General features: G+C 43.3%; 1 protein-coding gene across 1 annotated transcript in view; it reads left to right on the top strand.

The window, feature by feature from the left end:
- The window catches only part of clasp1a (cytoplasmic linker associated protein 1a), a 134,856-nt gene that overhangs the window by 38,981 nt on the left and 80,845 nt on the right, over positions 1 to 15,030 (top strand). The window contains exons 3-6 of the mRNA XM_061692103.1: positions 4,791 to 4,869; positions 9,577 to 9,680; positions 9,769 to 9,860; positions 10,246 to 10,321. Of these exons, the coding sequence (XP_061548087.1) occupies positions 4,791 to 4,869; positions 9,577 to 9,680; positions 9,769 to 9,860; positions 10,246 to 10,321 (351 nt within the window). The remainder of the gene's footprint in view (positions 1 to 4,790; positions 4,870 to 9,576; positions 9,681 to 9,768; positions 9,861 to 10,245; positions 10,322 to 15,030) is intronic.

Raw genomic sequence — 15,030 nt, 5'->3', positions numbered from 1 at the left:
ACAATTTTTTTTGTCCTGTTCGGCTATGAGGTCAAGCAGAATGGAGGATCTGTATCCCTTTTATGCTGGAACAGTTTTACTGTGTCACAGTAGTTTTTAAGATGCCGCTGTGGTTTCTTAATTGATGTTTATTGAGAATCAGAATCGATCAGTCGAACAGAACAAAGTTTCTAGAGGGGAGAGAGAAACGAATACAAAAGACAAAGCACTAATTGTAACAGGATGAGAAAAGTAAATAATTACATATCTACCACAATGAAACATTAGATATGAGTGTTGCATGGGGCTGTAGTACTACACCCTGTGAGGGAAGGACAGGACAAGATAGAACAGGACAAGGACAGGAGAAGCAGCATGCAGGACAAGGATTGTGAACCCGGCTGTACAACTGAAGTGTGGTGGGATTGACTATGTAAATTATAAAAGTCTATAGGACGGGAGTGTGAATGAGGGAGATACCCAAGCAATTCGCATATTCATGAGTTATTTGTCGCAATAAGTGAGTGGCCCCACACCCGTTGAAAGAATCCCAGGGGTATGTGCCTGCGGACACATGCAAGACTGACAGTGTCCTATAATTGCTGTGCACACACCGCAGAGGCTGAGGACCCCACCCAATCAATCGAGGGGCGGGATCGGGCCCAGTGGTCCTCTCGAGAGCCGCCCGGTGGACGGGACACGTCCCACACCGAAGGACCCAGGGCGGTCGGTCCGCCAGCCCCACCGAGGCGCCGCGACAACTGGCCACCCGGTGGAGGCCACAGGGACCCAATGCCACCCCCCGAAGGACGCAATGTTGTCGATAGTTATCTGTCCAATAGTTATCGTGCATCCCGAGACATAACAGTGATGAAATAGCAAAGCTTGCATTCATTGTAGCCAACGATGATTATTGCAGCAGGTTTAATTCCATCGAATTGAAGCGGATAACGAGCATAACCTCAAAATACCTCCTCTTTAAATTTTCACCCATGTCCCATTTCAGATTACATTGCCTATTAGTGGGCCAACAGTCCAACACTTGGTGTAATGTGCTTCCCAATGATAGTAACGGGGGACGGGTTTCCCACTGGCTGCCGTGGCCGCTCACAGCGAACCGTCACAGGAAAGAGGGGCTGGAATGTGAAGTAGAACTGGAAAGAAAAAAAACCTCCAAGGAACCAGCCGGGATAACTTGTCATGCTGGCCTTGGCCACTCACTGCACACGTTCGCCGTATGTGAGAGCATCAATGACCCACTGAAGAGGACTGAAGTGGGGGGAAGCATATCAGTGTGGCACAAATGAAGCAAATGCGAATTCAGTTTGTTTAAATAACCCATTCAGTGTGTAAAGGTCCCCGCGTTTATGCTCTTGTGAGGGACGTGGTTCTGAACGTAGCATCGAAGGACGCAATGTTGCTAAGAATGCTTGGCCTTCCAAGCTTCTATCTAGCAGATACTATCAGACACTGTGATATGGACCAATCAGAGCCAAGATGTTTTCCATAATTAAATTCATGAAGATGAACAATTCACTCAGAGCAATGTTTATTTACATGTCACATATTAATGAATCACACATATTAAAATCCAGCCGTCTCAATTGTCAGGCAGAAAAGACCAACTAGGCTAGCTTAAAGAGGACATTTTGTGCATTTCCAACCCAAATTATCTTGCAAACCTGATAAAAGGAAATCAAATATTATAAAAGAAAAATTTCAAAAATGATGGAAGGGGACATTTAAGAATGCGTATTAAGTGGAAACAAAGGGGCAGCTTTCTGTAGCAGAGACATAAAAGTTTTCTGAATCTAAATCTGAGACTGAATTTTTTTGATAGCCTGTCCCTTGCCAAAATAGCGGGGTACAACCTTTTCAGAAGAAAAAAAAGCCCGTGCAAGCTTCTCTTTTGGTGCTTGGGCCTGCTTCTTCTCACAAGGAATAACAAATCTATTCACGATAAGTTATGCTGTATTGAATTTAAAACGTTTTTTACCTTTATACAAAGTGATGTGATATCCTTCAAGATAGTTGAGGGGATTTTTAGAATGATTTCTATTAGATTTGTGTTTTGAAGAGTGGTAGTGTATGGCTGTAGATGAGCAGTCTCTCTGCAAAGAAAAGTAGGCTGTCTGTATTAATTTGCACAAGACTTTTGTGGAGGTGGTGTTCTTTAGCCACTGAGTTATGCAGAGTACACCTGATCTTTTCTAGTCAGACTTAGATTGGTGAATCTAAACATTCAAATCAGTAAGACCACGTTCATAAATAGGCTCAACACAACTCCCTAGTATCTAGAAAACCAGTACAGTGGAACATTGCTGATTAATCCATTCTAAAAAGTCTGACTAAAACCGTATCGTTCAAAAACTGAAGCAATAGTTCCCGTGATGTAAATCCGATGAATTTTTCTAGACATTCAAAAATAGAATTACTATAGTTTTATATACAGAAAACAATGTGAAATAAATATAAATGGTAACAAAAAATGGCTACATTATAAAAACATCACTTTTACCTTTATTGAAGACTCTTGATGGTGGATGAAAGACGGCAAAGAGGGGAGAGAGAGGAGGAAGGTAATTGTTTGGGAGGGGAATCGGCCATTTCCGTACTTTGCTACTACTTCTTTCCTGAATTCTATGGTGTTTCTCATCTTCTTTATCAGGTCTGACGCTTGCAACTTTCTTTGGCCCTGTGGTGGCTTATTGAGCTGTAATAAAACAAATATGGGTCATTCCGCGGATGTGATGAAATGTTACGAGCAATTATTAACGGCAAAATACATTAAAAGGCATCAAATATTAACACAACAGTATCGTCAGTAATCAGGTATCAACATGTAGATATAAAATAATATTGTATCAAGAATTTTCCACCTCCAATTATTTTGCAATAAACCATGTGAAACGCATTTTTGTGGTTTTTGACCAGCGCCAAAGTGTGACATTTTAGCAGTCATCAACGGAAATAGGCACAGTGTGAAAAATATTGGCAAAATCATGCAACCACTTCACTAATATCTGCCAAAAGGGTCCGCCTACCACTCAATAGAAGTTAATGACATTCCACGGCGAGATTTCTTAAGAGGCACTTATTAGAAATAGGCATCATGCTCGTAACTTTGTCGGTCAAAACGCGTTACGAGCAAGCGGCCACTCAATTTCATAACTGTAAACAAATAACGACGGCTATTTGGAATTGATGCAATAATCTCCCAAAATAATCATAGAAGGATCAATCAATTGCTTCAGAAGGAGTAGGAGACAATATTGACTTACATTTTTAAGTGTCGGTCATATTTTTGTTCGAGCGACTTGGACAAAATAACAAAATAACTTTCATGGAGGGGTTTTCAAGAAAATAATGTCAAAATGTTACAAGCGTCGATCTCAAACAGTCAAGTTACTAGCAAAGATGAAAAGCGAGTTTGTATAGAATTAAATGGTTTCTTGTTTGATTCGTTGAAGGAGAAATGATTGGTGAATTTTGACCGTTTTCTATCGCTAGTGCACAGGCTGTATTCTGTGTCTCCTGACTGCACTGCTGACTTGCTGGTAATTGTGACGAGTCACAGCAGTGTTGAGGATGTGGTCATGATTGCGCGTATACTTTAACACTTATTATTAAACTTGGATTCGGTTCCGATTATAAAGGCATCCTGTCAAACGTTTTTAACAATCTTTGATCAAAACATATGATACACTTTGTTGATAAAAATGTCGATGTGTGGTGCACTGTGGATTGTTACTGGTGCTTGTAACATGACATGGGCACTGGCAAAATCCGCTGGTGTCACAATTACGCACAGGTCTGTATGGCTGGATTATCGTTTACTAATACTGACTTCTGTAGAGACATTATGTTCAGAACTATGTGTTAACGTTTTGAAATCATAGTATTGTTCAGTCAAGGATTGGTATTTGGAATACATGCTGAAACTCTGAAATGCCATGGTGTGTGTAACTGGAAATGTGTTTGACTGGCAGAAAGCCCAGTCAAAGTTACGTACATGCTGTTCTTCATAAACAATTTTGTGTGTACTTCCAACTGACAAAGCCAGATGCCTCTGGCTGCCACTAAGTGTCCATGGTCATGTACCATATTAAAGTAAAAAATGGCAATAGTTAAACCTGAATTAAAATAAAAATATAAACATCCTTAATGTTCCCTGTGATTTAAATTGTTGACTTTACATTGTTTATCATGTACAAACAATTAGATCAACATAGTTGGTCAGATGATTGAATTGGAAATTAAAAATCGCAAGTGATGGAACATGTCAACGTTCAAGCTTCAAGTTGATGGTCTAACTGTGAAGGGTATCATACCAAGTAAGGAAACTGATAATGAAAAATTCACTAGTCCTATTAAGTTCTGATATCCACTGAATTAATTCACTTATACGTGTTAGTATTCAGGTCCTTTATTTTCTATATTGTATTTTTAGTCAATGTTACACACATGAATATTTGCCCTAAGTAAATTTTTTACTCGATATTTTGCGGTGCATTAACAAGTTTGACATAAATTGGTTTGTGAACCTACTCTAACCCTACTATTTGTGTCAAACGCTTTTCATGCAATAAACACCTTTCCATGTTCATATCTAGAGTCAGTGTTACAAGCGACTACTGGTATATATATGTATGTTTTTATCCCATGAACCCCTAAATGTAACTGGTATACTTCAAGGAAATTTTACTAACATATTTTCAACAAAATGATTAAAGTTCTTAAATTTTTCTTACATGTCACAAATTGTGTACCACCTCAGTGGAATGACCAATATTATACTGTGTCTCCACTAGGTCGCTCTGCTAGGCTTGGATCTCCTCTCTGCTTTAGTGACGAGGTTACAAGAGAGATTTCGGGCCCATGTGGGAACAGGTAAGTTTGAACTATTATCAGTGTGTGTATCTAACATAACAAAGCTAAACTCAACCACGAACTCTCTCAATACAAGCAGCACATCGACTGTCCGACCAGGGAAAATAATACTTTAGACCACTGCTACACTACGGTAAAAAACGCATACCGTGCTATACCTCGTGCAGCCCTGGGCTCGTCTGATCACTGCTTAATTCACTTAATACCGACGTACAGGCAAGAACTTAAATGCGCGAAGCCTACAGTGAAAACAGTGAAAAAGTGGACCAATGAAGCAAAGATTGAACTTCAAAGCTGTTTAGACTGCACAGACTGGAGTGTCTTTGAAAATTCAGCTCGCAGCCTGGATGAATATACGGACACTGTCACATCCTATATCACTTTCTGTAAAGAGGTTTGTGTACCAACAAAATCATTTCGCACATTCAACAACAACAAGCCGTGGTTCCCTGCTAAACTTAAGCAGCTTCACCAAGCTAAGGAGGACGCATATCAGAGCAGGGACAGGGCCCAGTATAATCGAGCTAGAAACCAGCTGACTAAAGAAATTAACATTACAAAGAGGAACTATGTAGCAAAGTTGGAAAATCAGTTTAGCGCAAACGACTCTAAATCAGTCTGGCATGCATTCCAATCGCTGACTAATTACAAGCGACGATTCCCCCAAGATGAGAACAATAGCACACTCGCCAACGACTTGAATACTTTCTACTGCAGATTTGAAAAGGACACTTTCACACCCCACACCCCACACCCATCTGGCCGCACCCCCGACCACAATCACACCTCTGACTTCTGCGTAAACCATCCATGAACAGGATGTGAGACGCATCTTCAAATAACAAAAGATTAACAAAGCGGCAGGCTCGGACCATGTGTCCCCATCCTGCCTCAAAATCTGCGCGGACCAGCTCGCTCCAGTCTTCACTCAGATCTTCAATAGATCTCTGAAAATGTGCGAAGTTCCATCCTGTTTCAAACGCTCCACCATCATTCCAGTCCCCAAGAAACCTGCAATCTCGGGTCTGAATGACTACAGGCCTGTCGCTTTGACATCTGTGGTCATGAAGTCCTTTGAACGTCTCATGCTGGACCACCTCAAGAGTGTCACAGGTCCCCTGCTGGACCACCTGCAGTTTGCCTACCAAGCGAACAGGTCTGCGGATGATGCAGTCAACATGGGACTGCACTTCATCCTAGAAACCTCGACAGTGCAGGGACCTACGCGAGGATCCTGTTCGTGGACTTCAGTTTAGCGTTCAACACCATCATCCCTGAACTCTTTTCATCCAAGCTTTTCCAGCTCAGCGTCTCACCTGCCATCTGCCAGTGGATTTACAGCTTTCTGACGGGCAGGACACAGCAGGTCAGGCTGGGGGAGGCCACCTCATTCACACGCAGCATCAGCACTGGGGCGCCCCAAGGTTGTGTCCTCTCTCCGCTGCTCTTCTCTCTCTACACGAACGACTGCACCTCAGCGAACCAGACTGTCAAACTCCTGAAGTTTGCAGATGACACCACTGTCATCGGCCTCATCAAGGACGGTGACGAGTCTGCATATTGACAGGAAGCGGAGCGGCTGGAGCTGTGGTGCGGCCGACACAACCTGGAGCTGAACACGCTCAAGACTGTAGAGATGATGGTGGACTTCAGGAGGCATCCTTCGCCACAGCTGCCCCTCACGTTGTCTAGCTGCCTTGTGTCAACCGTCGAGACCTTCAAATTCCTGGGAATTACAATCTCTCAGGACCTGAAATGGGCGACCAACATCAACTCCGTCCTCAAAAAGGTCCAGCAGAGGATGTACTTCCTGCGGCTTCTGAGAAAGCATGGCCTGCCAACGGAGCTGCTGAGACAGTTCTACACATCGAATCAGTCCTGTGTTCTTCCATCACAGTCTGGTTTGGTGCTGCTACAAAAAAGGACAAACTCCGACTGCAACGGATAATCAAAACTGCTGAAAGGATTGTCGGTATCCCCCGACCCACCCTTGAGGACTTGCACGGTGCCAGAACTAAGACAAGGGCTTGCAAAATCCTCTCGGACCCTCCGCACCCCGGTCACCAGCTCTTCCAGCTCCTTCCCTCAGGTAGGCGCTACCGATCAATGCAAACTTGAACTAGGAGACATTCCAACAGCTTCTTCCCTCTTGCAATCAACTTCTTAAACAGCTAACCTGTAATTCCATTACAAGAAACTGGCAATTTTTTGACTTGAGTTCGTTGTCACATTTCTGTGGGGCCAATTATGTATTACTCGTCCACTCACTGGAGTTGTCTCGCCATGCTGCACTATTTGCATATACTGGCCACTCATGCCAGAGTAGCATCTGCTCCATTTGCACACTGATTGAGGAGTATCTGTAACATTTGCACAACCAACATTGTCCCAGATTATCGCACTACTCGTCACTTTAAACTGCATACACTCCTTGAAGTCTCAGCGCCCTTTGCACAATGGTCATTGCACCGGAATATTGCAATATTAGTCATTCAAACTGCTCTAAGTGCGAGAGGACTCTTCATCTTTTTGCACAGTTGTTTTTGTCAATGTCTTTATGTCTCCAAAGTGTTCTGTAAATTGACTGTCTGTTGTACGAGAGCGGCTCCAACTACCGGAGACAAATTCCTTCTGTGTTTTGGACATACTTGGCAAATAAAGATGATTCTGATTCTGATTCTGATGATAATGAATGATTGTATGTTATCAAAGTCCATGACATTTGGTTTCGAGACTTTAATTTATGGGTTCAGACTTTAGAATCCATTCAGACAGTCTTGTCTCGTAAAATATTTTAGTATATGCATTTGCCACTTTATAGTTTCAAATATTAAGCAACTGAAATTAAGGCCTAACAATGTTAAATGATCAATTTAAAGGCTTGCCAACAAAAATCTTGCAGATCTGTAACTGGTGAACCCAATGGTGAACTTGTAGCCCTCTTATTATTAGACTTGACACTTTCTGATCGGCTTGATCGGTATCGGCCGATAATTAGCATTTTATGCTGATCGGCTTTAATGTCATAATTCGCTGATCCGATCCATGATGTAATTGATCGGCTCCAAAAGACATTTACTCCGCGTCGCCATTGTGTACAGTATATTTGAATCCAAAAGCTAGTTTATTTTTAGCCTTGTTGTGTGTCTTTTGACGTAGTACTGTAAGTATCTGACCGCCAATTATGTTATTCAAAAATAAAAAAACATGGCGGCAGTGTGGGACAGACAACACGTAATGCCTGGATCAGACTACAAGACAAATTTGGTCTTTCACGATTGCACTATGTCAGACTACTGCAATAAAATCCTGTATTCCGATACCACCGCACCCCGTCTTCTACAATCACTGGGCTTTATCTTGTCAACTCAAACGTGACTGGATACACTCGTTACCGTGACGACGACAACAACAACAATGGATCGCGTCGTATGTATTCCATCCATCCATCCATTTTCTGAGCCGCTTCTCCTCACTAGGGTCACGGGCGTGCTGTAGCATATCTCAGCTGTCATCGGGCAGGAGGCGGGGTACACCCTGAACTGGTTGCCAGCCAATCGCAGGGCACATACAAACAAACAACCATTTGCACTCACAGTCACACCTACGGGAAATTTAGAGTCACCAATGAATGCATCTTTTTGGGATGTGGGAGGAAACCGGAGTGCCCGGAGAAAACCCATGGAGGCACGGGGAGAACATGCAAACTCCACACAGGCGGGGCCGGGGATTGAACCCGGGACCACAGAACTGTGAGGCTGACGCTCTAACCACCTCGCCGCGACGTATGTCTTATAAGAACAAAATGGGGGAAAACGTGTACTGGTGGTCACTGGTGCTTGCTTTAATTCAAGGATCGCTTGAGGTATGTTCACGTACTTTTAATACGAAACCCCTTCGCAAGCAGGCAACAAAACGTTATGTAGCCCAGCAAGCTAGTGCTTGCACTAATGGTTGTATGTCAACATGCTGGCGTTGTGTCAAATCATACTCTAAAGTTTCAGTGTTTGTGAAGTAATTTATTTACAGTAAGTTAGCACCCATTATTTCTGTCATGTTGTAATATTGGTTTGACCTGACTGATTAGAATCGACAAAACCTTTGGAAGAACATATAATGGTGTGATGACAATTAAATATTCTTTGCATCTGAATGCAGCCATTGCCGCTGTGTACACTTTTTGTAACTCAACTGAATTTAGCTTTAAAATAATGGATTTTTCCTACTTCACCTGCTTAAATGATTTTATTTTTAATGTCTTTTAACAGCCGGCACGGTGGACGACTGGTTAGCACATCTGCGTCACAGTTCTGGGGACCGGGGTTCAAATCCCGGCCCCGCCTGTGTGGAGTTTGCATGTTCTCCCCCGTGCTTGGGTGGGCTTTCTCCGGGCACTCCGGTTTCTTCCCACATCCCAGAAACATGCGTGGTAGGTTGATTGAAGACTCTAAATTGCCCATAGGTGTGAATGTGAGCGGAAACCGGAGTACTCGGAAAAATCCCATGGAGAGAAAATGCAAACTCCACACAGGTGAGGCTGGATTTTAACCCGGGTCCTCAGAACTGTGAGGCAGAGGTGCTAACCAGTCGCCCACCATGCCACCTTATGTCATTCAATTTTGATTAATTCTGTCCCACTTATGATTATTATTATTATTATTATTATTAGCATTATTATTATTGTCTTGTTCTTATTTATTCATTCAGCTCTGCCTAGTCTTATCGATCGATTGGGAGATGCCAAAGACCAAGTAAGAGAACAAGACCAAGCACTGCTACTTAAGATCATGGAACAAGCTGCATCTCCACAGGTATATACTGTACACTATTATATTTTTTTTGTAAATCTTGGTTATTGTTGTATACGGTCATATATTCCTTTGTATTGTGTCGTTTCAGTATGTGTGGGACCGAATGCTAGGAGGCTTCAAACATAAAAACAACAGAACCAGGGAAGGAGTCTGCCTTTGCCTTATTGCCACATTGAATATGTGAGACTGCTGTTCTCTTCCGATTTCACTATTTGATAGTTAAAAAACAAGTCATCTTAACTTGTTAGTGTTTGAAATGTCTTGTGCCGGTAGTGTTTTCTTTTCAAGTCTATCTATGTGATCATCTGTCATTATTTGAAGTAGAAAAACACACCCCAACTTTTGTATAAATTAGACATTAAATTAAAAAAACAACACATACATCCATATAGTGTTTAATAGATTGGCTGCTGTTTTCACCTGTTATGTCTAGAATTTTGATGGTTGGCACAATTTAGTTTATAATTGCTGTTTTTTGTAAGTTGCTAAAAGTTATATTTTATATCATGAAATAATGTAATTCAAAAACAGCATTTATCTCTTAATCACCTTCTTTGACCTTCAGGTACGGAGCTCAAGGCTTGACGCTCAGTAAGATTGTCCCCCACATATGTAACCTGTTGGGAGATCCCACAAGCCAGGTATGGCTAATCTTTAAAAAAAATGTTTTTTATAGTAGGGCTGCGGGATTATGGCCAAAATAATAATCACACACATTTTGATCAATATTGTAATCACGATTATTAATCAAGAGTCTTTATTTTCATTGCACTACTTTTTAATAGACTTTACACCGATCTGATTGGCTTGATCAGTATCTGTAATTAGCATTTTATGCTGATTGGCTGATCGGCTTTAATGTCATAATTCGCTGATCCGATCAATGACTCCGCGTCACCATGTACAGTATATTTGAATCCAAAAGCTAGTTTATATTTTTAGCCTTGTCGTGTCTTTTGACATAGTACTGTAAAAAACATAGACTGACACGGTTCCTGACACAGACCGGGTAGGACATAAAGGCCAAGACACAGTCGGAAAGAGGCAAACTTATAGGCAGTTTATTACGGGCAGGGTTTGGCACACAGGCAGTCAATCCAATCAGGCAACAGTATCCAAAAGACATGAGGCAAGGACAAGGTTCAAAAAAGGAGCACGGTCATACACAAGGTGAAACATGGATAGGAATGCAACCCAGGAAGTGCCAAGTGACAATAACTTAACTACAAAAGCAGTGACCACCCACGACCAAAAACGGAGACAGACATGACACACGCCAGTTTTGAGGTTGGTAAGAAGCATTGCTCGATGAAGAATTGTTAATTTGCATGAAGCTGGAAAGGTTTACAAAAGTATCTCTGAAAAACTCAGTTCACTGTAAGACAGTGTAGTGTACATTGGTCAAATACAAATTTAATTAATTTAGGAGAAAATAATTAGTCAGAAGAAAATTGTGTTTAATTGTTAAAATCAAACTAATATGTCTCAAAAAGGGCACCACGTCACTTTAGGGAAAATATCTTTTTATCAGTCTAGTAATCTGCAGGTTTCTACACTTTACGAAATTTTTAGTTCGAGATGACAAAGGCTCCTCTTGATGTGGAGGAGCAGCGGCTCTACTCTGAGATCCTCCCGGGTGACCGAGCTTCTCACCCTATCTCTAAGGGAGAGCCCGGACAGCCTGCGGAGGAAACTCATTTCGGCCACTTGTATCCGGGATCTTGTTCTTTCGGTCACGACACACAGCTCGTGACCATAGGTGAGGGTAGGAACGTAGATCGACCGGTAAATCGAGAGCTTCGCCCTTCGGCTTCACCCCCGGGGCCTTGCCACCAAGGAGCATTTTAACCACCTCGGTGACCTCAACCCCAGAGAAAGGAGAGCCCGCCTCAGAGAACCCAGACTCTGCTCCCTCATAGGAAGGCGTGTCGGTGGAATTGAGGAGGTCTTCGAAGTATTTTCCCCACCGGCTCACAATGTTCCCAGTCGAGGTCAGCAGCGCCCCATCCCCACAATACACAATGTTGATGGTACACTGCTTCCCCCTCCTGAGATGCTGGACGGTGGACCAGAATTTCCTCGAAGCCGTCCAGAAGTCTTTCTCCATGGCCTCACCGAATTCCTCCCATGCCCGAGTTTTTGCTTCAGCGACCACCAAAGCCGCATTCCGCTTGGCCGGCCGGTACCCATCAGCTGCCTCAGGAGTCCCACCGGCCAAAAAAGCCCGATAGGACTCCTTCTTCAGCTTGACGGCATCCCTCCCCGTTGGTGTCCACCAACGGGTTCGGGGATTGCCGCCACGACAGGCACCAACCAGCTTACGGCTGCAGCTCCGATCGGCCGCTTCAGCAATGGAGGTGGTCCACTCGGACTCGATGTCCCCCTCTTACCCCGGAATATGAGCAAAGTTCTGGCGGAGGTGGGAGTTGAAACTCCTTCTGACAGGGGTTTCTGCCAGACGTTCCCAGCAGACCCTCACAATACGTTTGGGCCTGCCACGTCGGACCAGCATCTTCCCCCACCATCGCAGCCAACTCACCACTAGGTGGTGATCAGTTGACAGCTCCGCCCCTATCTTCACCCCAATGTCCAAGATATGCGCCCGCAAGTCCGATGACACAACCACAAAGTCGCGTCCCAGCTAAGAGAAAATGGATGGATGAAAATGGTAGAAAATGGATGGATGGATGGAAAATGGATGGATGGATGGATTGATGGATGGATGAGATGACAAAGGCTTACTTAAAATCAGAACACACACACAAAATATAACCAAGAGTGGAATTTTATTGTATATTTAATGACATCTACAAGGGATCTAGAGGGAAACACACAAAGGGGTCTAACTAACGAAAGAAAATAACACTAATAATGGTAGAAGGAAGGAAAATCGGCGTACAAAAAGGGGAATAGAACATCGTGTGTTGGACTAAAGTTGGAAATGTGAGCGTTTACTGCTTTGAGCCAGAGCAAGAGAAAGCAAAGTTGGGATTTTGTGTGAAGCTAGTAATTTCCCCCAAATTATTAGGCTCTGATGTTGTACATCATAGTAAGGATTGCAGTGTCGACTCACGAACGACTCAGCTGGTCTTTGGGGAGTGGTCTTCAGGTGGAAACGAAGCAGGTTATGTTGAAGGAAAATGATGCACAAAAATGAAAACAAAAAAGGAAATGGAAAAGGAAAGCTGTTGTCCCGTTTGGATGCGCTCGTAACTTTCCTGCCGGTTGAACTGGTGGCAGGTCGTGCTCTGGCCCTCAGATGCGTGCGTGACCGGTACGGGATGCCGGTAGTTGCTCGCTGAGGCTCTGCCGACCGATCGTGGCTCGGAAAAGCAATCGAAGCTGCATGGCCGGGCTTATTCGATAAAAAACGCCGCCGGCTTGGTTGTGGCGGGCGTTCGCACACATGGTGGCACCGGAGGCGCCCGAGCACAATAGAAACAAAAGAAGGGGGAGGGGCTTGGCCGAAGGCCACCGCCCCAGCAGGAACCAAGAAGCTGAAGACCAGGAAGAGAGAGAGCCAAGAGCCCAAGAAAAAGAGGGCCAGAGTTTAAATACCCAGAGGGCATGTCCAAAGGGGGGGGGGGGGGAGAAACTGGAGGTAGACCACACCCATCATCTTGATTCTAGTCTAGACTTTTGAACCATACAATGGGTTGAGAAAACATTACTCTCAAACACTCCCAACTTTGTTTTCACATGGAATCATTGTTTAAACTTTGGTCGTGGCAAATCGGTTGCTTATTCTTCAGTACAACATTTTGTACTGTTTGATTTCAAATCACGAGGAACAGTTCTCAAAATCTTACATACATTTGGAATATTTCTACAGAGTTCATAAAATATCAAAACGGACATTTTATCATCAGTTAACAAACATCAAAGGCGAGTCCACGGGTTCGAGCTTGCAGTTCCTCTCAATGTCAGTGGGTGGCGCCTTACTTGCATGTTTGAATATTAACCAAATAGTCTTCTTGGAGAGAGGGTCCCTCAACCTTTTGGTAGGGGAAGGAGCCTTTTGAAGCCAGGAATCAAGATTTGACAGGAAGCTGCTAACTAGGTTAAGGTCCAATTGACGTACACCAGGCATTCTCCTCGTGGCCGTCTCACAGCAGGGCAGCGTGGAGGAATGGGGTTCTCAAGGGGTTGGGAATCCATGTGGCAGCTCCAATTGCCGAAGCATATCCGCTACAACAGATTGTCTGTAAAGGAAGAAAGTGCAGCACTGTTGCTACACTCCTTATGAGTGGCTGTCTGGGAAAGATGACCGCAAGTTGTGACTATAAGAGCAAAGTGCAGGATTCTAAATAAGGGGATATAGAGTTCTAGAGTGTTGGCTAAAAAAATGACCTAACCTCTCTTTTGACAAATGTACCATGAATAAAAGATTAAATAAGAATGGCTATCATGGGCAGACACCATGGAAGAATTTGTCTGCAAAAAATTTTTTGCAAAGATTTGCAAAAGATTAACTGATCCAATATTCTTTGGAAATCAAAGTTGCGTTGTGTGGAAGGAACACACAACGCTATGTGTGGAGGAAAAAAGGCACACCAGCATCAGAATCTCATCCCAACTGTAAATTATGGTGGAGCGAACATCGTGGTTTGGGACTGCTTTGCAGCAGTCAGAGTACTGACTTAAACCAGACTGAGATGCTGTGTCATGACCTCAAGAGAGCGAGTTGTATGGCAAAAATATTGCTGAACTGAAACGGTTTTGCAAAGACGAATGGTTCCTAAAGTTATTAAATCCAGTGATTCACATAGATTTTCCATCCTGTAATGTGATTGGTTGATAAGATAACGTTTATTAGTCTCATAATGGTGAAACTTGCACTGTGTTGTGTGTTATTAGTTTAAGACGACTGTTTGTCTATTGTTGTGACTCTTCACATTTTATGGCAAATGTACACAGAGATTTAGCTAATTTAAAAGGGTTAACATACATACATTCCTTGCAACTGTATAATATTCGGTCATGAGTGATTTTCATATGTTTGATGAATAAAACAAAATCAATCCATCCATCCAATCATCCATTTTCTCTACCGCTTATCCTCACAAGGGTCGCAGGCGTGCTGGACCCTATCCCAGCTTTCTTCGGGCGAGAGGCGGTGTACACCCTGAACTGGTCGCCAACCAATCGCAGGGCACATATAAACAAACAACCATTCGCACTCACATTCACACCTACGAGCAATTTAGAGTCTTCAATCAACCTACCACGCATATTTTTGGGATGTAGGAGGAAACTGGATTACCCGGCGAAAACCCACGCAGGCACGGGGAGAACATGCAAACTCCACACAGGCAGGGCCTATATTTGAACCCCGGTCCTCAGAACTGTG

Source organism: Phycodurus eques, chromosome 12 (genome assembly GCF_024500275.1).
Source record: "Phycodurus eques isolate BA_2022a chromosome 12, UOR_Pequ_1.1, whole genome shotgun sequence".
NCBI classification, from domain to species: Eukaryota; Metazoa; Chordata; class Actinopteri; order Syngnathiformes; family Syngnathidae; genus Phycodurus; species Phycodurus eques.
The sequence above is the reverse complement of the archived record's forward strand: the minus strand, read 5'-3'. Positions and strand labels throughout refer to the sequence as shown.